We start from the raw sequence: 25742 nt of genomic DNA, 5'->3' as shown, positions 1-25742 counted from the left end.
TAACTAACCAAAGCTAACCTATATAATTGTTATCACATTAATGACGTGTTGTGTGATTGACTGACATTTTTATAAGTTTGAAAAATTAAAGTACCTTTTTTTTCAGACGTCAAAGCCATCAACAAGTGGTGTGTCTTCCGAGAAAAGTGGGTTTGAACCTCCTCCCACAGCTAATATTAAACCCATGAATGCTCCTGTGGCACCTTCTGCTTCTCCACGCTCACAGACGGCCACACAGGTGGTTCCTCCTTCTCGACCTATACCAACTGCAAGTATCAGACCTATGGCACCACCATCAGGTGGGTCAGCCCAGCCACAGGGCTCGACAGTTGTAGTTGTGTCTCCTTTGGAAACTCACAGTGATGGAATGGTTTCATCTACAGTGACTCTTCCTCAAGCCACAGTCACTCCAACTCCAGCCATATCTGCCCCAACACTGTTGACTACTGCAACTACTACACCAGCGTCAACACTTACAGCAACCGTTTCTCCCACACCTGCCTCGGCCTCGCTTACAACTCCCGTGGCTCCAGCTACCCCATTGTCATCAAACACAGCAGCTCAGTCTTCTCAGTCACTTACTGCTACACAGTCCACATCAGTTAGCCAATCATCTGTCTCACAGTCGGCAGCAGCTCTAGAAGCGTCATCAGCTTCACAGTCGTCTACAGTTAGTCAACCAGGTTCTTCCATTAAACCCCCAGGTTTGCAAACTACTGTGGCTCCATCATCATCAGTGGCTGTTCAGTCACCAGTAAGTAGTAAGGCAACTTCTGCGCAGCAGCCTGCAACTGCTAGTACATCAGTAGTTACCCCATTAGTGTCAGCAGCCACAGGGGTATCAGGCTCATCCATGACTCCAACGAAGTCCCCAGGAACTACACCATTATCTAGACAGCAAGAGACCCTGGAAGGAACTGCTGATGCTCTCGTGTCCCAAGCTATTGCTCTTGTTACACCCCTCAGCTCCCAAGAAGCAGCTGGTCCCTCTGGTGTTAGCATTCGAAAAAGGAAGTTAACGTCGACTACTGAGGCCTCTCCTGATATGAAGCGACCTCATGTTGATGACGAAGGCGCCATGTCGTCCGAAGATGCGGGACCGTCGTCGTCGCATGCTAGCCGTGACAAAAGTGAAGAAGCCCGTCACGATGTTATTCTTTTAGATTCAGATGAAGAGGATGGGAATGAAGATTATCCCGATCAAGGTGATGACGAGGAAGACGACGATGGACCTGTCGATCATGAAAGTCGTGGCCCGGCAGCTAGGGTTACAGACTCGGATGAAGATATGGATCATGACGATTCGAGTCGGGAAGCCAGCCAAGGATTTGAAGCTGGACAGGAAACTCGGGAAGCAGAGGGGGACTTGGGAAATGCAGAGGCAGAGGCAGAAGCTGCTTCTGAAGCCTCTAGTGGAACTAGGCGAGAGGTTGAATCCCAGGATGTACAGAGTGAAAGACCACAGCCATCTGCTGGACCAAGTCAGCCTTCTTCATCCAGTCAGGGAAGTGAGACTCCCTCTCAGACTGGTTCACGGGTTCTTGCAATACCCAGACCATTTGTACGTCAGGACAGGATGAGCGCAGTTGGCCGTCAAACTTTGCCACCTATCAGCCAGTTCTCTCAGTATGAAGAAGGTGGTGATGACAGCATTGTTCCATCTACGCCAACACTCTTTCTACCAAGACGGGATGGCTTCTCAGAAGCTGTAAGCTCTCCCCAGGTTCCTTCAAGTGGATTCGTATTTGGCTCAAATCCTGATATTGCGAATCCAACTCAAAGAAGTAAGTGTAGTTATGTTAGTTAAGTCCTAATGTCCAAGGAAGAATTAGTTACTAACAGGTAGCAGTATATTGTGTTTTATCTGTTGTGTCATTTATTTATATTAAACTGTACCTGTATATATATGCATAAATATAAAGCCTCAAATATTGTTTATATCTAGTTGTGTATACCTCGGGAATAACTTAGACCCAAGGGTAATTATAATTTTAGGTGCTTCATCACTGGCAGGATTTGAATTGTTGCCTGGTTCAGAGACGGCGACAGGCAGTGACTTCAACTACTAAGCTATCAAGTTGATCTCTCTTGATGGCTCAGTGGTTGAAGTAAACTGGTTATTGTTGTTTCTAAACTAGGCGAACGTTCAAATCCCACTGGTGATGAAACACCTAACGGTTATTATTCCCCTTGGATGCAAGTTATCCTAAGGTCAAATTAATTTGATATTATATTAATGTGGGATGCTTAATATTTGTGAATATATAACTCCAACATGTATGTGACTAAGAATATATATGTATTCATCCATGTGCATTTGTTTTGTATGTAATAAAAGAGGGAGGAGAATGTCAAGTGTGTACTACAGTGTTATAAACTGATTGATAAATATATCCTCTGCAGGTGGCTTAGCTCAGATGGCTGAGGGTGGTCTTATAGATGACACAAGAATTGACCTTGGACAACTGGACGAAGGGAATCGATCCCAGCCTACTACTCCCTTGCATCGATCACCCACAGGTATGAACGAACAACTAGTTGAAAATGGTTCACTTATTATTTTTACATAAGGCTTCCGTAATTGGATTCATTTGTATTAGATTATTCGTGACTAGCTTACAAGGCAAACAAAAAGACTTTGTGTGGCTGGGTCAATTAACCTGGGTTGGAAGAATAACTGGCATGGTCACGGGTTGCCGAGGGATATGTGGATGGTCCCACATAACTCATGACCAAGCACGGATGCCATTAGTCCCTTCCATACACAATTTTTTTTAACTTAACCAGTTTCCAACTGACATTAGAAGATTTATCCTAATATTAAGACTAGAAGATTTATCCTAATGTTAAGGTTTGTTAGTTATGAAAAATACAAATTAACTAAAAGATTTGTCATTTCATGAGGTAACCGAGCCATGTAATGAATGTACATGAATTACTAAATCAGTAGTTAGGGTGGTAAATTGTAATGTTCTTTAACATTTCTTAAGAATAGAAAAAAAAAAATTTTTTTTGTTTGTATAATTTGCTACAAGATTTGAAAATTTCAGGCACTGAGGGAGGTGTGAGTACGAGTGAGGGGAGAGGCGCCGCTAGAGAGCCTCCCTCGGTCATCATCACTGGAGCTGAGCAGTCAAATGACGAGGCCTCACAAGGATCACAGGACCACTTCACAGAAGCAGACTCGATGGCCATTGCTGTGGAAGATGGCGATGAGGACGATGACGAGGAGGAATTGGAAGATGCAGAAGAGGAGGAAGAGGAAGGGGAAGAGGAGGAAGAAGAAGATCAAGGGGATGATGATGGTAAGAATCTTACGAAGTTCATAAAAATTTAGAAAAGTCTTTTTGCTGAAACTGCAGAGAATAATTGGAAACATGCATTATTTTCTTATTACAGTTTGTATGAATATACCATGTTAGAATAAACTGGGTGAAATGCTAGTCAATTTTCATTTGTGCAAAAAGGGATGAGTTACTTTGTTCATAGCAAATCCATCAATCTTACAGAGCTAAAAACTTAATCATAATGTCATGAAATCTTAACGACAGTAGCACAATTGGCAGTCACTCCTTTCAGGCACATGGATGGAAGCCAACCCAGTCCTGTTGGGGGTGCTTTTTATATTGTCTTGTGTAACCATGTTATGTGAATAAGTGGGAGCACTCAAAGTAGGCTGTTTATTGCTTTTGTTTTCTCTGTTGACTGTTTTATATTTACTAATTTTATTTGTTTCTAAAAGGTGACTTAGAGGAGCATGGTGAGGATCAAAGTCAAGGGGAATTAGAGGAACGTGGTAGCAGTGATGACAGTAGTCAACCCTCACAAGAAGTTTCTAGCATTCCTGGTCATCGAAATCGTAGAATTACCCCAATTACATGGAATGATCATCCCCAAAGAGGACTGAATGCTCGTAGAGGTAAGAAGTTGCTTATCAGTTAAATTTTAGGGGTTCGAATTTCCTCTTTTCGTGTAATGGATAGTTTCTTACAAGCATGAAGTATTTATGCTCTCTTTCCGAAACCATTCAAGACCGTTGCACAATGCGTTCATTCCAGTAATTGTTTGAAATGTGTAATAAGTGTTGAAATATGTATCCTTGCTTGTGTGGGGATAAAAGGAAGTGAGTAGCTGTAATACACCAAAGGCTGGAACTATCATGAACAGGTTAAATTTTGCTATACCCATCAGTGATTATTGAACGTCTGTAAAACCCTTAATCTTCAATAAATGGCAGACCAAATGAAATGATGTCTGTTAACAAATTAAAGTCAGTGAAAACAGTCATTTGGTTGTGGCACTGTTCATTCTGCAAATTGTTGATTATCTTTGGAAAATTGAGAATTATGGTAAACAGGTATTCATTTATTTGCAAATTTCTATCCTTTTTATACACTTTCATAAAAACTAGTAATTTTAATGCCATTAGTTTGTCAGTAGTTATTTGAATGCTTTTAGTCAGATTGATAAAGGAGAACTGTGAAGTCTCATCATCATGAGATCTTGATAAAGTAGTAATAAGGAAATTGTGGAATTTTTAAGGTGTTAAGAATTTTTTTCTCTATTTGCAGGCGCGGGACGAAGCCCCCTTGCTGGCCGTGGTGGATCCAGGGGTGTGCTAAACAGAGAGAGGGCTGCAGGAGCAGGTGCTCATGGCGGACGGGCAAGACGTTCGAGGCCTGGCACATTCCACCGTGGAGTGCATAATTAAGCTTCAGTAACCTGCATATTTTTAAATGACCTTTTCCTTTTATTTTTTCTTGGAATTATTGCAAGTTTCTATGAGAAGATATTTACTATTTTTGTTAAATTGTCTATCTTTTTAGGTAAGAGTAAGTTTAAGACCATGAGAAAATTACTTGAAGCATTATCTTATTTTGTATTAGGGCTGTCCTATTTTTTATGTAAATTTTAGTTTTAAGATGAATTTAAGATGTAAGTTTTTGTATATATTACATATAGCAGAGAACCACTATTCTAAAGCCTCAATGTTATGTTCATGAAGTCACTGAGGCTACAATATAAGTGATATAGCAAAGTGTTTATGCTTTGGTAACGTGCTAAACTTCTTGCATTTGTGCTAAAAACATTAAAGTGAAGATCAAGGTGTTTAATGTTCATTAAATAAAAGATCTCGATGGGATCGTCTTTCATTTACTGTTTTTGCTAGAAATGTATTGTTATAGACAAAATAGCTGAAAAGGATTCAAGGGTCAAATTTGAAGATGGGAAGTGAAAAGTCACAAGGTAATGTAAGAACCTGTTATGCAAGTGACTGACCATAAGATTGCGAAAAGAATGTCACTAATAATATACCAAGGAAAAGGAAGTGCAGCACCTAAACATCTTGTTTTAAATTCCATCAAGGGCAAATCCTTGATTTGGGGAATGCCCACCTTATTGTGGAAACAAAACCTATCAGTAGGATATTGACTGACTGACAAGAAAATGCTCATTTGAACAGACATAGCACTTCTTTTTGCTTTGATACTTTAATTTATTTTGGCATATTCAAAACACTTTAAGGTTTTTGTAGACCTTTATAATTTCCTGACCAATGGGGTCAGTTAAATGGTGTTGGTGCTTCCACCTACTTTCTGAACTGCATAAATGTAAGGAGGACATCCATTTCAAATTTCTTCCAAGATGTTTTAGAAGTCTACTGAATACTACAACCATTTTTGGTGCTGAAGGATCTATGACGGACAACTATTTCAATCTCCCCATGTGAGGGAGGTTTGGAAATGTTCAGTAAAGCTACCTGTGTATCATTACCTTATAGGCTAGAATGTTTTTACAGTGTCTTTCGTGTTTTGAGGCTGGATGTTGCCCATCATTGGGAGACCTTCTTCAAGGGCTATTATGAAGTTAATTTCCTTTGTATAAGGCAATGTGCCATCAAAGTTTGAGCATTACTTTGGGTAGCTGACTTTGCCACATCCATTAGTTTTGGGATACAACGATATTCTTCATCCAGGATGTTAAGAAAATCACTCATCTGAACTATGCACTCAGAATCTGATTTCATTAACTAGAAGCGAATAAAGCTGGATTTGCAACAACACTTTCTGAGGAGGTAATGTAAGCTTTAAAGTATTGTATGATATGATATAAATTTAAGCTCCATCCTTTGTAGTAAACCAATAGATTTCAGTACAGACTAATGCCTCTGGACTACTTCTTTAATGCAGTACATGCATATGTTAATTTACTACCAGTAATTCGAGCACCCTGACATCCCAGTGATATGGTTTGGCAGAAGTCAGTGAGTGGGTTTATATTTGTGTTAAAGTCTGATCCAGGTAAGTCAATGCGAGTCAGTTAATGTGCAATAACAGTGCATGAGAAAGGGGATAGTTTCTGGACAAATCCATGTGAAAAAAGTAATGGAAACTTTCTGAGAATTCTGTATTAAGGAAGTGATAAGTTTTTTCAAGAAATTCACATTCACCATGATGGCACATGGAAAGCCAACATCCCCTTTGGTCTGCTCCATACCTTTCAAGGAGGATGGCCAGAACTAATTTTTTTTTTAATATATATAATAAACTGGAAGGTAACGTCCTTCAGCTTTAGGGATGTAGCGTCGGCGAATGGGTGAATAACATTGCAGTGAGTTCTCTTCACATATGTTAGTCAATTTGTATAGAATTTTTTAAAATGTATTGTCAGGCATTAACACTAGAAATCAAGTTAACGTTGTGGGAAGGTACCGTAAAAACTGTGATGGATTTCAAAACTAATTGTACGGATTTCTACATTCATTACTTTTAACACCCTATTCAAATATCAATAAAGGAGTATCCGTGGGTCTTTTCCTAATAGCCTGTAGAGTCTGTGATTAATATTGATAATAAGAACAGGAGTAGCCACGCGGAATTTCAACCACGGAATAAATTTTAAGGATAAGTTTTTTATTTTATTTTAACATGGGTAAATATGTAAAACTACAGAGTTGTCGAGGATCTCAGTTACTCGAAATCAGTGGTGGCTAGAAACATTTCTTTTATTACTTCAGATAGATTAATGGCTGCTAGGTTTCCAGGGAAAGTATGCTTCCAGATTTATCAGGTAAGTTAATAGTCCAGACTTATTTCTTGGTATGGTGGAAAGCTAAATACCCGGCCCTGATACCTGCAGCCAGGATCAATACCCTTCATTGAGCAGCAAATGGCATCATAACCAACAAACCAGAATGGTCAAGTAGTCAGAAGATGCAGAAAGCCAATAGAAATGAGTGGTCCTTGAGAATTTTAAAGATTTCAAGTGTACCTTTAAAAATAAGGTTTACACAAGATGGTCATAGTTTATCCATATCTCTTAAAAGAGCATTATTGCTCTTCATAGTCTTCCAAGATGATATACGGGCGGATGAATTATTATTATTCCCAAAAAACAATATAAATAGACCTCTTTGAGTTAACATTCTGAACTCTCCTTTGTTCTTAAGAAATATATTAGCGCCTCAGTGGCGTGATCGGTATGGTCTTGGCCTGCCACCGTGGTGGCCGCGAGTTCGATTCTCGGGCATTCCATTGAGGTGTTAGAGATGTGTATTTCTGGTGATAGAAGTTCACTCTCAACGTGGTTCGGAAGTCACGTAAAGCCGTTGGTCCCGTTGCTGAGTAACCACTGGTTCCATGCAACGTAAAAACACCATACACAAACAAATAATTAAGAAATATATATATATTTTTTTTTTTTAACTTCAACTTAAAATTTTGAGGACTGGATTCTGAAAACAATTTTTAAGATGTTATCAAAACCCAATATCTAATATAATCTTGCCAGTCAATGCGAGAATTTTACACAGCCTCCCACGATGACTTTCAGAGAGAAAGTACAGGAATAGCTATACGGTATATATTCAATTTGATCATAGTTGCAGCCTTAATTCCTTTATCAACATCATATTTAATTCTTTGCATAAGCAGTAACCTACCATATTCCAGCGTTCTACTATTATCATGTCATTTCTGAAATGAAAAAGTGCAGAGCGATGGCTTTGAGGAATTCTAAAGAACTTGCAGAATTACTGAAAATTTGGAATTTTGTTATTGGGATATTTGCAATAAATGGCTGGTGTGGAAAGGAGAGGGATGAAAATTGCAAAAATACACAGAAGAATGTGAAGTATCCTATTTCCAATAACACCAGTTCAAGGTTAATTTCTGCTATCCATTAAGTGTATCGGAGCATACGTAATCCAATTCGAGGAACGAAAATTGACAGGGCCTGCTCTTACTTTCCTTGCCAAGCTTTCTTCCTTTGCCATAAAGCGGCTACTTTCTGCAAGTAAAACCAGCTAATTTCGTTCCAGTCAATGGGAGAGTAACTTCCTGCTTAGTCGTTTTGTAACAGCTTCGTAGAAAGTTTTCTTCCCATCCTACTATTGATTTCCCTCACAAACAAGTCCCAAGTTCTTTCACCTATTAGGTTTTAGATCTGTCATTTCTTCGTGATTATATCAACTCTCCTTCCTACTGGTGTGTATGTTCTTTGAGTTCTACCTAGAAAATGACATCTGCCTTTCTCAGTCTATGCTTTATGGCGGACCGTGACCGTACGAACTTGTTTTCAAGTTACCCAAAATGACATGCGATTCATGACAGACCTGGTTGAGCTATTGTCTACCACATTTAACCGTTGCTGATAGCCGTTTCAATTCTTAAATGGGTAATATCTTAATTTATCTATAAATTTTATGCAGAATATCTCGTTGATTTACTGTTTGTCGACTGACAGGCATTGGACCGCTGCAGCGATTATACCGAGCACAGGTAGTGGGCCACTGCAGCGGACGAAGTACGATAGTTATCCTGTTGAAGCGAGATCAAATTGTTTCTGGATGACTTGTAGAAAAACTGATCAACTTGACGGTCACTACCTTATTCTTACTTAAACATCTAGACGAAGCTCACATGCAGAAAACTTCCAAGTCAACTACTATAAGTATCGGAACAAGGGGTGTGTCATTGATATGGGGGAAAATCCCTGATACACCACGCGAACAGTGCCTGTGTACTTAAGAATGACAGACTAAATCTCATAATAAAAATAACAGTATTTTTACTAATGTTGTGTAGTTCGTTATCTACTATAGAAATTTACTACTGAGGAAACTTTATTTTTGCGAGAACGTGGAAAAACATTACATTTTCACGATAAATAAATAATGAAGGTTACACGAACACTGAATATAATACAGTTTTATGACAGTCGGGAAGATTATACGTCATTGAGGATAATGCATTTTCTTAGAAATAATAGTGAAAATTGTAGTACATTTTTGTTATTAAATAATAGTGAAGATTGTGAACCAATTTTGTTATAAGTCATAGTGAAGATTGTAATACATTTTTTTATAAACAATAGTGAAGATTGTAATCCATTTTTGTTATAAACAATAGTGAAGATTGTAATATATTTTTGTTTTAAATAATAGTGATGCTATTAAGATTAAGCCAGCCTTGTGCTGGCACGGGCTCTTGCTCCTGGACCAGCACGTAGCTGGATTATTTGTAAAGATACAAAAACAGTGCTTTTGGCAAATAATAGTGAAGTTGTAATGCCTTTTTGTCAATATAAAAGCAAAGATTATACGACGATTTACAATTATTGTACGACGTTTCACTACGCCTGGGAGGCTGGACCTTTAGTATTGCCAAACATCTTGCAACAAGAAGAAGAACTGTAAACAAAGTGCTGTGCATATATGGGACAACGTGTACCTGATACATTTTGATTTTCTGTTCTTTTTAAGGTCTGTGGTTCAATTTTCATTCAGTCACACTATCATTTATCAACAACATAACCATAATTGTTAATAAGGTGTAGATTACCTATAAAATGAACGCGTTTTGTAGATTTCCTGACTCTTTGTTTGGAAGGTTCCGAGGAAGAGACAGACTTTTGAGGTTTATCGATGGGGGTTTTTTGAAGTTTTTAGATGAATTTAGTTCTATTTTTCGTCTTGTATATTTATATGCAGAGACAATCGAAGAAATGTATGGCCTATTTAGTATTCATTGTTAGGTCTGTGCCACTGGAACGTCCAGGAAAATGTTATTGTTTTTAAAGACATTTCAGACCATTTAGGGTAGAACATCACAGCAGGCCAAGCAGGCCACCTACAATCAATGCAAGCCACCCTCCGAAAAAGTACATTATAACGCGTCCTGACACCCGAGATGGGCATCAGTCGCGACTTCTTGTTGGTGAGAAACGGAGCTAAAGACCTCTACTCTCCTTTCGAAGTAAGTATTTTCTCCAAAGTTAGAAATTAAGGCCAAATTTTAAGATTTAAACAGAGGGTACTGAAAACGGTCTCAAACGTAGTGCAAATCTCACCAAAACGCGTTCAACATTTTTACTTACAACTCGAGGTATTTAGAAGATTGACGCCATCTCGATGTTTACGGAGTAGCTTGTGTCAATAAACTAACCATTTCCTGTGATAAATCCGCACACCACTTGTACCCACAGACGCTGGAGCACTTTTATCACAACAATCGAAACACGATTTCTCATCAACAACAAGCCAGGCGTAAACAGCTGTTTGGGTAGAAGATGACGAGAAGCGTGCTCTTGGCTAATTTTTAAATAAGTAGTAAAACATCAATATTTTACATATTTATGATGATTAATTTGAAAATATTCGTTATTGAAAAAGTAACTCGACTCTGACTCAAATTTAAGTAATTATTTTTCTGAATTAGAACGTTCTTTCAAGTTCTGTATTATGACGTCACGACATCTTGACTTTCGTACCTATTGTAAATAATTGCTATACTCAACTGTCATTGCAGAACAGTTTACCAGTTATTCATGCAGATTGTTATCAGCTATACATGTAATTGTTATAATCGTAATGCGCATATATATCTTTATTATTTACTTTTTGGATATATGAAGATGTTTTACTGCTGGATTATCGCCGTAGTGTGACGCAATCGTTTTCGGTCCATGGGCCTCTGTCTGTTTTCGCACCATAAGAAATTATGGGGCGAATTTGCAATGACCAGAAAGTCGTTAAAAGAGGAAAGTTAGCATTGAGGGGCATATGTTTTGACTGAGAAAAATACAAATTTATTCAATAGCTAGCTTGTAAAATAAAAAATACTTGGTTATAAAAAACTTGATTGATCAACTACGCAAGGCATGTCTAACTATGGGAGGTTCAGAGACAGTGCAAGCACGTTTTTGGGCAATACCTATTTCTGTAACGAACACTCGTAACAGAACGAGATTTTGCTATAGTGCATTACACCCAGTGCCGTAATTTATAAGGGTATCGTGAATCACTAATCGTAAAGAATAACGACACTTGTCCTTGTACCAAGAGACAAAAACTCCATTATGCAGAAATGGATACGAACAAGCGTATAAAGCTCCACCTACCTTCTCCCCACCCCACCCCCCCCCTCCACCGCCACCCCTTTCCTTCGTTCCTTCGCCTTCCTCTCTCTCTCTCTCTCTCTCTCTCTCTCTCTCTCTCTCTCTCTCTCTGTTGCCATTCGGTATGTGTTGACCCTCCAAACTGGGTATAAGACTACACACAAAACGTTGAAATTGGTGAAATTAGGCTATGTATTGGAAGTATATATACATAAATATTAAAGCAATTTTATCATTATTGCATTACTATGACAACTAGAATTCATGGAAACAGTTTATAATAATGGAACGGCGTATGTGTGAAGCCTCCACTAATGTGGCAACGATGATTTTGCCATTCTTAGCATGCAAACATTAAAGCATGCAAACATTAAAGGTTACATTTATTTCTGGCATACGATTATTAAAGAAATTCAAAATACTAATAAAGACTGAAATCAATGAAAAGTGCTAGCAAAAACAAAAAAGCAAAAAAAAAAAAAAAAACGTAGTCGTTCCTCTATGCACTTTTCCGTATTCGTTCCTCTATGGTTTTCGGCAGCCAGATGTACGAAAACGTTAGAAACATTTGATTTTATCTACGTTAGAAATATCTGTAATTTTTCGGGGTAATTTGGTTGCAAAAAAGGGATAATATACATGAATTAAATCAAAATTTTTAAATAACAATGTAAATTTAAACTAAATAACGAGTAAAGTAAACAGTTTAGGGAATAAAACTTTGCAGTTTCGTCGTCTGTCGTCGTCTGCTGTTTGTAATTGTGTTTATGGCGCGCGCGCTTAGAAACCAGGAACAGCAACGGGTTTAAAGTGCAATGTGGAGTGAACTGAGACCAAAATGTGTATAATAACAATCAAATAAGCACTGTGGAGTTTCAGTTGTGATGGCAGTAAGGATAAAAACCGCCGATTACAAGGTAAGAATGAATTCAGTTCCAACCATAACCCCGGGAATAACAAGTTTCATACTTTCACTAATATAGGCAACAAAATGTTGTTTTATTGTGCTGATTACAACTGCAATCTTGAGTAAGATCAATAAACGTTACATACATACGCTAACATTGTTCAAATGAGTGCTGGGAAGGCTGGGGAAAGATGGTGGCCCTCACTGATGAGAACCGTCCATGAAAAACGTAGCCGCCATATTGGATTTCAAAACTGCCTTGAAAACATATTTTACGAAGAGCTCACATGCTTATTTTTAGTTCGTATGGGGCTTTCACTATATCACAATATTGTTGACGAAACTTCAGTCTTTTAAATGGTATGCTTAGAGTTGCAATTGTATTCATGTTTCACCAATTAAATATTGAGTGAATAAGACCCGTCTACCGTGATGAGGGTTGGCCTGTCGTGATGTTTCCCCCTATTTTGCCTAGGTAGGGTTATTCGACCGGACTACTAAAGCCGACATTCTAAGTACAATTATCATCTCCGATAACCTTAAACTACTTTAGGTTACTCGTGACACCATAAGTATGTTGTCAATCTTATAAATAGGCCTATTTTGGTCATCCAGCCCTGATATTTGGCAGTTTTTAACTGACTAGGCTAGTTATTTATAGGTAGATTAAACTGACAACTACGACCGCAGCCTGGTTCTCGTTGGTTGGCGAGTAGTATATTTAGTATCGCCTTTTCTTTATGTTTTTGTTTATGGCTGACTTTTTTTTTCATGTTTATGAAATTTACTGTCTTTTGTGCACGTTTTTACCTATGTTCATCCCAGAGGGCTGCTACTAGGCCATAAATACAGTGCCTATTTTGCCCGCAAACTGATAGAGTTAAATACCGAATGGCCTGTAACCAAGGATAGACATTAGGGTAAACAATTGAATGGACTACCTGCGGCCATCTTACCCGCTGGTTGACCCACCTTCCAGAAAAAGTACTTTAACACATCCTGTAACCCAGGATAGGCATTAGTCAAAAGCCAACATCCGTCGAAGCAACCTCAAGTTATTTTTTTTCTCCCAAGTCGCAAATTAGGGTAAACAATCACGGACGATCCATCGTCATCACGCTGGCCGGGTCTTATTCACTCGATATTTAATTGGTGAAACAAGAATACAATTACAACTTTAAGCATACCATTCAAAAGATTGAAGTTTCGTTAACATAATGTGATATATGAAAGCCCCATACGAACTAAAATATGCATGTGATGCATTTCGTAAAATAAGTTTTCAAGGCAGTTTTGAAATCCAATATGGCGGCTATCGTCAGGCTGGCCGGTCTAACCACAGACAATCCACCGTCTTTCCCAGCCTTCCCAGCACTCATTTGAACAATGTTAGCGTAAATATGTAACGTTTATTAATCTTACTCAAGATTGCAGTTGTAATCAGCACAATAAAACAACATTTTATTGCCTAAATTAGTGAAAGTATGAAACTTGTTATTCCCGGGGTCATGGTTTGAACTGAATTCATATTTACCTTGTAATTGGTGGTTTTATCAACACTCCCATCACAACTGAAACTCCACAGTGCATATTTGATAGTAATTATACACATTATTGATCTTAATCCACTCCAAATTGCACTTGAACCACGTTGCTGTTCCTGGTTCCTAAGTGCTCGCTCCACAAACAGAGTTACAAGCAGCAGACAACGACACTCTTTATGAGGTGCAAAGCTTTATTCCCTTAATTGTTTACTTTACTCATTATTTAGTTTAACTTTTCTTTGTTGCTTCAAAATGTTTATTTAATTCATGTCTATTATCCCTTTTTTGCAACCAAATTACCCCGAAAAATTACAGATATTTCTAAAGTAGATCAATCCAATGTTTCTAACCTTGTTGTACATCTGGCTGCCGAAAACCATTGCGGAGCAGACGACAGATTAGTGGATTATGATTTTTTTTTCCTAGCACTTTTTATTGATTTAAGTCTATATTAGTATTTTGATTTTTTTTAATAACTGTATGCCAGAAATAAATGTTACTGTAATGTTTGCATGCTAAGAATGGCAAAATCATCTTTGCCACATTAGTGGAACTTCACATATATGCCGATGCATTATTATAAACTGTTTCCATGAATTCTAGTTGTCATAGTAATGTAATAATGATAAAATTGCTTTAATATTTATGTATATATATGTACTTCCAATACATAGGCCAATTTCACTAATTTCCATGTTTTTGTAAGTCTTATACCCAGTTTGGAGGGTGAACACATACCAATTGGCAACAGTGTATAAATATATCAGTCAATAGGCAGGTAACAACCGAGTGAATAGTTAGATATATCCACCAATGTAAACTACAGTGGTACCTCGACATACGAAAGGCTCAACTTACAAAAAACTCAAGATACGAAAAATTTTACAGCTCTACATACGAAAAGTTTTCAAGATACAAAAGGTTGTTGCTGTAAAGTCCCGAGATTCGCCCGGACCACCGAGAACAATTTTAAAACTCCCGTGCCGCCAACTAAGTAAACTCGCCACCATCCTCCCGCTCTCCCATTTGTTCCTGATGCTAGTCACCCCATAAGGTCCTGCTCTCCTATTGGTCAGCATCTACCCCTTGTGCTTTAAGTATTCTATTGGTAAAAGGATGTTGTAAATTGAAAAACTTATTTATGCAATACATTTAATTAAAAAAACATTAGGTAAAGATAGAGTAAAGAATAGAAATGAATGGTTATTTTACTGTTTGGTAGGTTCAGTAGTTGAAGAGAGATAATGAAAATTTATGGCTTACTGTGTAAAGTGATTGCTTGGCGATCGTTCGATACTCGTAAGTGCTGGATGTAAACAGAAGTTTGGAAGCTTTTTTTTGTTTGTTTATTATAGTTAATGGTTACTTAATAATTATTTGAAATGAGTACATGCAATACATTTAATAAAAAAATTGTGAATTAGATTTAGATATCATAAAATATAAAATAAATCAGACTGCCAACAAATACATATTTTTTAGAATTCTTCTTCTGTTTTATTATTACGTTACGTATACGTATGTTTCATTATAGCTGTCAGTAACTCGGTACGTATTTCCATTAGGTAAAGATAGAATAAAGAATAGAAATGAATGGTTATTATACTGTTTGGTAGTTTCATTAATTGAAGATAGATACTAATGAAAATTTATGGTTTACTGTGTGCTAGGAAAAATGATTGCTTGTCGTTCGTTTGGTACTCGTAAGACGGGTAAGAGCTGAATGTAAACAATTGATTGGAAGTTTTTTTTTGTGTTTGTTTGTGTATTATAGTTAATGATTAATTAATAATTATTTGAATTGAGTACTACATACTGATTAGTATTTATACATTTTATTGGCATATTCTAAGCTTTTAGCTCTTAGGTTTAGATGTCAGAATCATAGACTAGGCTACAGTAGCAACCGCTAACATAGGCTAGGCTTATTGCTAAGGGACATATGCTAAAGTCCTAATATATGCAGTAAAAATGGGGCTGAATATTACATACAGTTGAATATTACTCAAGTATATACAGTATTTTGCCTTTTTGGAGTCATATTTCTTACGTCGGATCGGCGTCATAACCCTAGAACATGTGTTTTAGGCCTGGAAATATAATTTACTGGGGTGTTTTACATGTAAAATGTGGTCCAAGATACGAAAACCTCATGATACGAAGGGCGCCTTGGAACGGATTAATTTCGTATCTCGAGGTACTACTGTATTATTAAGTAGATAGATGGAAAAATCATAGAAAATAAGTTTAAACTGAAGCAACTTTCAGAGAGAGAGAAGGGAAGGAGAAGGAAGGAGGGACAGGGGTGGCGGTGGAGGTGGGGGGAGAGTGTTGGTGGAGCTTTTTACTGCTGTGTTCATATCCATTTCTAGATAATGGAGTTTTTGTCTCTTGGTACAAGGACAAGTGTCGGTATTCTTTACGATTAGTTATTCACAATACCCTTATAAATTACGGCACTGGGTGTAATACACGATAGCTAAATCTCGTTCTGATAAGAGTATTCGTTACAGAAATATTGCCAAAAAACGTGCTTGCACTGTCGCTGAAACCCATAGTAGGTTTGCTGCTTAGTTGTCAATCAAGTTTTTGTAATCAAGTATTTTTTACTAGCCAGCTATTGTATAAATTTGTATATTTCTCAAACAAAACATATGCTCCTCAATGCTAGCTTTTCTCTTTTAACGACTCTGGTCATTGCAAATTCGGCCCCATTAATTTCTTATGGTGCGAAAACAGACAGAGGCCCACGGAGTGAAAGCGATTGCGTCACACAACGTCGGTAATCCGGCAGTAAAACATCTTCATATATCCAAAAAGTAAATAATAAAGATATATATGCACATTACAATTATAACAATTACATGAATAGCTGATAACAATCTGCATGAATAACTGGTAAACTGTTCTGCAAGAAAGTTGAGTATAGCAATTCATTTACAATTGGTACGAAAGTCAAGATGTCGTGATGTCATAATACAGGACTTAAAAAAACGTTCTAATTCCGAAAAATAATTACTTAAATTTGAGTCAAGAATTGAGTTACTTTTTCAAAAACTAATATTTTCAAATTAATCATCATAAATATGTAAAATATTGATGTTTTAATATTTATTTAAATAATTATCTAGTGCACGCTTCGTCATCGTCTTCTCCCAAAACCGTAGTTTCCTTAAAAACGTCGTGGCAAGGGACCGTTTTACGATTGTTGTGATGAAAGTACCCCAGCATTTATTGGTACTAGGTGTGCGGATTTATCACTGGAAATGGGAAGTTTGTTGACACAAGCGACTCCGCAAACATTGAGATGGCGTCAATCTTCTAAAGTTTTTTGATCGTAAGTAAAAATTTCAAAAGCGTTTTGGTGTTGTGGGCCTGCGTTGGCAACCCTTTTCATTAACCTCTGTTTAAATCTTAAAATATGGCCTTAATTTCTAGCTTTGGAGAAAATACTTACTTCGAAAGGAGAGTAGAGGTCTTTAGCTCCGTTTCTCACCAACAACTCATGGCTGAAGACCATCTCCGGTGTCAGGATGCGTTAAAAGTACTTTTTTGGAGGGTGGCCAGCTGTGATAGTCGGTGAGTTGGTCAGTCTACGCGGTGTTTTACCCTAAGGCCATAATTTCCGATTTTTGGGAAGGTGGTCGTGCCATGGTAGAGGCTGGCCATTTGGTATTTAGATAAAATTGGCCATTTGGTATTTAGATAGATAAAATTGGCCATTTGGTATTAAGGTAAAATTGACAGTTACGTCAGTTGGCGACCAGGATATTTATCGCCTTTTCTTTATGTTACTGTTTATGGTTGCCTTTCTTCATATTTATGATATTTACTGTTGCCTGTTTATGTTCATCCTCAAGGGCTGGTAATAAACACGGTGCCCATTTTGCACACAAACTGATAGCCTATCCTAGTTACCAAACCGGATGGATGCTGTTGCAGCCTTCAGTTTTACCCATAGTTTAAGCATTATTCTGTCGGCCAGTAATTCTATACCGAGGTGCAACACTTGTCTTTTAATCTTGCTTCTGTATTTTGTGTATGTCCATTCTAAGTTGTATAGGTAAATTAGGATTATGATAGATAGCTTAGAGTAGCAGTAATCCTCTCTGTGATTGACACAATCTCAGGTATTTTAATAGTAGACTAAAACACTTACCGTATATTTCGGCGTATAAGTCGACCCTTTAACCCCAAAAAATCATGCCAAAATTAGGGGGTCGACTTATCTAACGGTAACAAAAAGTGAATCTTTATTATTTTGGCATATCGGTACAAGAATCCAGGCTTTACAGTTGGCTAATAGCAATGACAGCCTTGTTGAGGTAACTAGGTATGTATGTAAATGCCAGCATTACAAAATTTCACACTGTAATAGACAATAATAATACATTAGAACATCCATTACCTTAAATAAAATGAAAAAAGTCAAAATAACTTGAAGAAACCCCAATCGCATAGCAAGTGTAAACATTGCATAGCCATTTGTAGTACCGTAATTTACACTACTCTCGAGTAACGTATCTTTCGTTTCGTCATTTCTAATCATATTTGCTGTTATTCATCTTTTATATATTACACAGATTTGTTAATATACCGAGTATATTACCTGTATTTCATATGGTAAGAAGAGCAACATCTGTACCGTAATAACATTCAGGTTATTGTATATGATACGTTTTACCCTGCTGCTTATTTTGAGTGTACGGTTGGCCTCACATTTATAGGTCGACTAATATACCCGATATTAGTTAAAATCATAAAAATTTACTCAGAATTGGGGGTCGACTTATCTTCCGGTCGACTTATACGCCGAAATATACGGTATTTTGTAAAGTTTTTATTAGTTTACGATAGTTGTACTCCACAGAGTTGAAAATGTGGTTTTCCTGTTTTCCCACTGTGGCCTTCCATAATTGTAGACTGGTTTGGCTAGGTTCAGGTAACAATATTTGTCAGTAAATATCCCTATGACAGTAAATTTACTATAGATTTGAGTATGATATTCGTATTGAGCTTGTTAAAGGAAAGATCACAGCATAAATATTCAATGGTCAAATTATGGTTTTAAGGTAAAATAATACTGATATTTTTAAGATAATGTTCACTAACTAATTTAACATTATTAATTTGAGTACTGAGATAGACATTACAATCCTACAACAAAGCTAAGCCATGGATGTTGCTGGTTAAACTGGACTCTTCTAATATTCAAATATTACTGTGAAACAGGGTTGGTATTTTTTTTTTTTTATTTCACCAGTCTTCCTTTAGTGGTGAAATTTGTTTGTCCTGTGGTTGTGATGTGTTTGAAATATATCTGACCTCAAGAACTATCAGAAATTATTTGTCTTAAGTTACACAGCCCCACCAGCAGTCAGTTTGGGAACCACAGGAAACAAATAGTTTACAATGGATCAAATTCATCGTGTTAACTTGCAATACTTTTAATTTACCGTGCCCTAGGTTATTTGGTGGGTGGGGTCCAGGGGAGCTGTTAGGTTAAGTTAGGTCACAACTACATTCATTTTAATATTCAGTGCTCTTGGCAGGTTAGGTTAAGTGGGGGTCATCCCTCCTTCTCTATGTTAGGATGAATTATACAAACATATCATTGTAGATCACTCATTTGTGTTTTATTTCACCCAAAATCTCCGCTTTGCCACTCTGGCCCACATCATTATAGAATAAATATAGGAGGGTGTCTAGTCTGTAAAATTTTTCATTTGCTAATGAAATAAATAAATGAATCTTATGGTGAACCGTTTTGATCATTGACCAACCAGCCTTCCACTGTGTTGAAGGCATTTTAATCATGAAACAATTTTGTTCCAATGAGAATAAAAACCATCATCTGTGATATAAAGTATTCCTTGTATGAGTCAGAAATGGTCATTGGAGCTTGGTAATAAGGTGGTTGATTGGTGGGTAGAAGGTGAATGGTTGGGACTCTGCCCTCTCACTTAATGGTAAACTGTTGCTTTTTTTTTTAGCTGTAGTAGAATCAAGATGTCTTAATTTTCTGTGTGGTCACAGTTTAGAAGCTTGACAACTTTTTGTTTTTAAAGAAATTCAGACCAGAGCCTTTTGTGTAGGAATATTTCTCGTTTAGTTTTGAACGGTCAGTGGAGTTTTGTAACAAGACTGGGAGTAGGTTGGTCACCAACTCACCTGCTGTAAGCTAATTTTTTGTGCAGTAGAAAGAGAAATGGACTTACAATAGTATGTTTCATGTAAGTAAATTTACAATTAGGAATGACACATAGAATTCTTAATTGAGTTGCATGTAGCTAAAGGAACATTGTAAACAAGTTGGAGGGGTACCAATGATCCAGACCTACTAACTGTCACATCGGTACCATGAGTTTTGTTATGGTTCTTCTTCATTCCCAGTTGTTTTGCTCGGTGCACTAATAATTTCAGCCAAATCTATAAACAAAATTTGCAACCATAGGTCTATAAGTTTAGTTAAGGTGTATCTTCATGATCCATAATTGCATCATGTATTATTGTTAGTTAAATCTTTGTTCAAAAATTCTACAACCACAGTCTTAGCCAGGGGGATTGATACAAATATTGAAGTACATACTGTGTCAGTATGCATAAGTATCCGGCTGTAAATAGTTACACTAGGTTTTGCTTATCCAGTCATGTATTGTACAGTTGTCTCTTTTATTCATTTTTCAGGTTTGTTCCTGAACCTTTTCAACCATGGGGCGAAAATCCAAACGAAAGAACAAGGACCGTCAACAGAAACTAGATAAAATGTTTCCCTTGGAAGACATGAATTTGGATGATAACGTTGAAGTAAGGAGGGGGGCCAAAGAACAATCAAAATTAAGTAAAAAGGAACGAAAGAAGAGATTACGGCAGATGATGCAAATGAGCAACAAATCCAACCAAAATGCTGGAAGTTCCTGTGCTTGGCATAAGATTACTGTTAAAGGAGATAATCCATTAGACAAAGAATTTGTTCTGTCAAGTATCGCCAACATTGTAGATATACAGTTCAGTCCTTTGGGATTTTGTCGCATAGACAATAGCAGTGTCTTTTATTTGGAGAATAATGAACAAGCAGCATCAGCAATTGCTGGGCTAGACAAGAGATTGCAGGGTCCAGATGGTTGCCGGCTAAAGATTGCTTCCAACAAGTGTGAGGGGCCTGATCTGGTGCTTAATGCCCACCAGTTACAGATACTACAGCAGTGCTTATCACGGCGGTACAACAATGGTGCCTTTTTGCTTGACCTGTCTGACTTACACAATGACCCTTTGCTGAAAGAAAAAGATATCCTCACCCCTCTTCAAACACCTATGGTCATGAAACAAGTACTGAAATTAGTCAAAGAAAATATCCCAGAGTTGCGAGCTCTTAATCTCAGTCACAATGGCCTTCGCAGGAATCACTTACAAAATTTACAGGCATTACAAAGTGGATGCTCCCAGTTGGCTGCATTGAATTTGGAGCAAAACAATATATGCGATTTGAAAGTCTTGAACTCGATAAAGGTGTTTCCTATAACAGAATTGAATCTGCAGTTTAACCCAATTGTTGAGACCTTTAAAGACAGACCTTTGGCATACATCAAAGAAGTCAGGTCTCGTCTGGCAAACCTCAAGGTTTTGGACAGTATTGATATTGAAACTTATCTGGCTGAAAATGATAAACCTTCACCGTATAAGATGAACGTCAACTTCTCCAAAAATGAGAAAATTATGTGTGGCTCTTCTAGCAGTAATAGTGAATTTGAAGTTACTGATTCAACTGTGCGAATGTTTTTGGATCAGTATTACAAGCTTATAGACACAGCAGAACGCGTCAGTTTGGTTGTGGCTTATACTCCAGATGCTGTGTTAGAGGTGAAATCAAATTTGGAGCTTGTACACAATGGTGTGTTTGTTGGCCATGAGAAAATTAGAGAAGCCCTGTTAATGGTTCCTGCTACTCAGCATAACCATAGTTCATTCTCTCTCCATGTTCAACCACTGGGACCCAAGAGTACACGAGCTGAAGTTACTGGCCAGTGCCAGGTGGCAGGAGTGGGTGGTACTGTTGCATTTTTGAGAATTATGAATATAGTGCCCTTCAATGTAGGATTCTGCTGTTCCCAAGACAAATGGGAATTGAAACTGACTGGGACGTAGCATTTTAGAGAATTGTGTAGGACGTAAGTTACTTCATTCATTCTCATATTATGAATCCATTCAGTATGTTGTAGTTTTTAAATTTTGTAAACGTTGAAAAAAATTATCTAGAATTTTCATGTCCATACATTTTCACCCAGGACATCATTGCATGCATAAACTAAAAAAAAAAAAAAAGATAAAAAATAGTTATACGTAAACTTAAGTCTACTCATACTTTCTCATTGCATATTTTTTTTGTAAATACAAACAATAGTTTTTCAGTTTTTGATCACTGCTACATTGGCTGTTGTTATCTTTATGCAATTATTACTTGACATGGCAGCCTCATTCCTTTCATTTGACTTGGAAATGAAAACCCAAGTTCTAATTTGAAATTGTTGCCATAAGGAAATTTTTAAAGAGTTTTGTATTTTGTAATATTTGAATGGATTAACTTGAAGTGGGCTGCTTAATAACATTTTGGTTGACTATTTACCTTAAGTACATTTTGGTAACTAATGTATATATTACACTAAGCCCTTTGCATAAATGCTGGTTATTCAAAAATAGTTGACATATAGACAATGTGAAATTACTGTAATTACGCATGGTGTTATTCATTCTGCAGTTATCGAGTCAGTAGGTATTGTATGGCATCAGGTTAAAGTTCCTTGTTTTTTTTTTTTTTTTTTTTTTTTATACCTTAAAGGAATAGGAAGAAAGAATGGGAAATATCAAGTCATTATGTAATTGGTGGTCAAAACTCTTGAGTCTGTGTACAATATTGTTAATCAATACAGTCTAGTACAATTTAAGTAAGGGGGAAACATAAATATGACCTGTAATACTGAACTGTACTGGGATATCAGTACAGTATTCTAGAAGAGGTAAAGTGGAAATTGTTTATAGTTACCTTAGATATTAAGAATGAGACTTTTCATAAATTGAAAAAGTAAAGGTAGACCTCATTGGCAGATTTGAATGATAATTATTAGTGTATATTTAACACATCATTTTATCTTTATTACTTATTTAGGTCATTCTTTGAGCTCTGAGATTAAATTTGTTTCAAGAACTTGAGAACAAAATTGGCAGTATACTGTTGTTCACATTAGGCTTGCAAGATTTTTCTGTATGTGTACTTATTAGTAAACGTTTATTTTCCAAATATATGCACAAATAACTGTTAGGTCAAATTTATAAAGAATTTGAGTTACCTAATGTTATTCATAGGCAGTGTTAATTGTTGTAAGTACCAGACTTTTTATTGCAACTGTCTCTATGACGAGGCTGGTTTGTAGAAAACTGTGAACTGATTTATGAAGTTTTGCTTTATCAGTTCAGAACGTTAATGAATGCACTAGAGTTTGAAGAAAAAAAATTTTTCCCATCAAATTATTGCAGTAACAAACTGAAAGTACAATCGATAATGAAATTGAGAAATCTGAATGATTTCTAAAATGCTTCTTTATATAGGAACTGAAGAATTTTCAAATGACTGTCTGCATTTGTCTCTTATTTAGTAAATAATATGTAATTGATGGAAAGTTAAAGTTTATTTAGCTGATACATACTGGGAAGGGAAAATAAATTTGCCATCACCCATGCTTTAGTGATATTTTTGTTGGGTTTCTAATGAAATATGGCCATATTTACATGATAAAGTCTAGGTTCTGCATCTAGAACAGTGTCAGATTATATTTGTCAGGTATTAAATATGAAAGTACTTGAGTCTTGTTGAAATTGTTGCATAACTTACTTGAGGACATTGTAATTTTGTTTATTCCAGTACATCACAGTATCATTCTGTATGCAATTTGATGTTATGCTTATTCAAGTACTATAGAGTAGTAAATTTGTTGTTTTTTTATTGTAAGTTATTTTAATGGTTTTGTGTAACTGACAGGTTGGGTCTCACCCAATCTTAGTCCGAGGCTTTAGAAAGTAAGTCCTTTTTAACTTGTCTTCAGTTTGCATAATATTCAGGTATGTAAACAAATTCCAAAAACTTCATTTATTTATTTGTGTAATTTCTACATAACTTTGTATTAAAAATAAACAGTTTCTTGTTGAAAGATGCCATTTATCAAATTATAAAACTGATGTACAGTACAGACATGTGCCCCTTAAGGATAGTTTTAATAGGTTTTGAGGGGCCACAAAACAACAGTGTTATAGAAAAAAACCTAAATGGTACTTAAATATTTAACATTTGCCAGAGATTTATCCTTAAAAATGGGGTATATAATAATTACAATGTACAGAAAAGGGAAATAAAAGTGATATATTTAAAATAACTGAAATATTTTTATTAACTTCATATTAAACAGTGATACATCATTGTCTCTTGTGTGATCATACAATTGGAAAATGCAAAGTTGTTAAAAAAAAAACATGGTTTCTGATGTAATTTTGCCATCTGTATAAGCATTAGTTTCTCTGTTCTCTTAGGTCACATCAAGGCTTTCTAAATATTAGTTTTGTGCAATTGGAATAACCTTTTCACCATCAGCAATGGCAGGCAATGGTGCTTCTACAGTCAACACGCCATCTTTTGAGAGAGAGGACTTTATTAATTCTGGGTTTGTACCTTTAGGAAGCAGGAACTCTCGGTTGTATTCCCTATATACAGACCGGCTATCAGACTTCTCCTCATGTTTAGCATGGACCTGTTGGAAGAAAAGTAGAGTTAGCCATGTTGTATGTCTAACTAGAAGCTTGAATAATGAATAATGGGTGATAAAACCCAGTCACAAGGGCCAAGATGGATCAACTTCATAATGAGAAATCAATAAATGATACTGAGCAAGATGTTAACAAAAAATTATACTGTAACAAGTGTTAATCCTTTGAGATTCTGGAGATGTCGCAAAACAAATCACACCACTGCATAGGCATTGTTCTATTTACAGCCAGCTGTAAATTTATTTTTCTTGGTGTAATACTAGTTATGGTGCCATATAGTACAAAATTCTACAGTACTTAACTGCAGTATGCTAAAGTACAGGAAATAAGAAAAATTAAAAGTTAAAATGACACAAGTTACCCAAAAATTGTATACTGACGATGTAGTTGGCAGCCCTCAGAATCTCAAGGGTAGACATTTGTATTACATACTGCAAATGATGTAATCAGAATTTTAAAGGGTATTATGAGCCTGCATCCGGTATTCATAGACCTTGAAAAGGCCTATGACAGAGTGCCAAGGCAAGAAATATGGAGATGTTTGAGGGAGAAGATGGTGCCGGAAAAGTATGTCAGAATTATTCAGGAGATGTACAAGAATTTGTATACTAGAGTGAGGATTAGTGTTGGAGAGACGGATGGATTTGATATAGGAGTTGGATTACACCAGGGGTCAGCACTTAGCCCATTCATCTTCAACATCGTGATGGATGTAATGACCAGGGATGTTAGAGAAGCAGTGCCATGGTGCATATTATACACGGATGACATTGTGTTGTGTTCAGAGGGGAGGGAGGAGTTGGAGGGGAGGTTGGAGAGGTGGAGAGCAGCACTTGAGGAGAGAGGAATGAGAATAAGCAGATCAAAAACCGAATGTATGTGTTCCAGTATTACTGAGGACGGTGGAAGTAGCATAAGATTGGGTGGGGAAGAAATAAAGAAAGTACAGAAGTTCAAGTACTTAGGGTCCATATTAGAGGATAGTGGAAGCATGGACCAAGAGGTGAGACACCGAATTCAGGCAGGATGGAATAACTGGAGGTCTGCATCAGGGGTCCTCTGTGACAAGAAGGTCCCTCTGA

General features: G+C 36.8%; 3 protein-coding genes across 8 annotated transcripts in view; 2 read left to right on the top strand and 1 right to left on the bottom strand.

Moving 5' to 3' along the window:
• The window catches only part of LOC135209629 (nucleoprotein TPR-like), a gene marked incomplete at its 5' end in the record, with an annotated part of 37297 nt that extends 32156 nt beyond the window's left edge, over positions 1-5141 (top strand). For all 4 annotated transcript variants that reach the window (XM_064242338.1, XM_064242341.1, XM_064242340.1 and 1 more), the window contains 5 exon segments: positions 107-1784; positions 2404-2520; positions 3051-3305; positions 3743-3919; positions 4572-5141. In XM_064242338.1, the coding sequence (XP_064098408.1) occupies positions 107-1784; positions 2404-2520; positions 3051-3305; positions 3743-3919; positions 4572-4711 (2367 nt within the window).
• Positions 5142-9646: 4505 nt separating this feature from the next.
• LOC135209626 (nuclear RNA export factor 1-like) lies at positions 9647-24272 on the top strand. Its single transcript, XM_064242333.1, has 2 exons — positions 9647-9763; positions 20536-24272. Exon 2 carries the CDS (start codon positions 20560-20562, stop codon positions 21991-21993), a length of 1434 nt encoding a protein of 477 aa, XP_064098403.1. The 5' UTR covers positions 9647-9763; positions 20536-20559; the 3' UTR covers positions 21994-24272.
• LOC135209627 (heat shock protein beta-1-like) overlaps positions 23980-25742 on the bottom strand; it is a 45094-nt gene continuing 43331 nt past the window's right edge. For all 3 annotated transcript variants that reach the window (XM_064242335.1, XM_064242336.1, XM_064242334.1), the window contains one exon: positions 23980-24644. In XM_064242335.1, coding sequence (XP_064098405.1) covers positions 24450-24644 — 195 coding nt within the window. In that variant the 3' untranslated portion in view covers positions 23980-24449. The remainder of the gene's footprint in view (positions 24645-25742) is intronic.

The sequence above is a fragment of the Macrobrachium nipponense genome, chromosome 38 (assembly GCF_015104395.2).
Source record: "Macrobrachium nipponense isolate FS-2020 chromosome 38, ASM1510439v2, whole genome shotgun sequence".
NCBI lineage: Eukaryota > Metazoa > Arthropoda > Malacostraca > Decapoda > Palaemonidae > Macrobrachium > Macrobrachium nipponense.
The sequence above is the reverse complement of the archived record's forward strand: the minus strand, read 5'-3'. Positions and strand labels throughout refer to the sequence as shown.

Bases quoted from the DNA above. Each gene is read 5' to 3' on its own strand.
- LOC135209626 (XM_064242333.1), top strand. From the start codon at position 20,560: ATGGGGCGAAAATCCAAACGAAAGAACAAGGACCGTCAACAGAAACTA.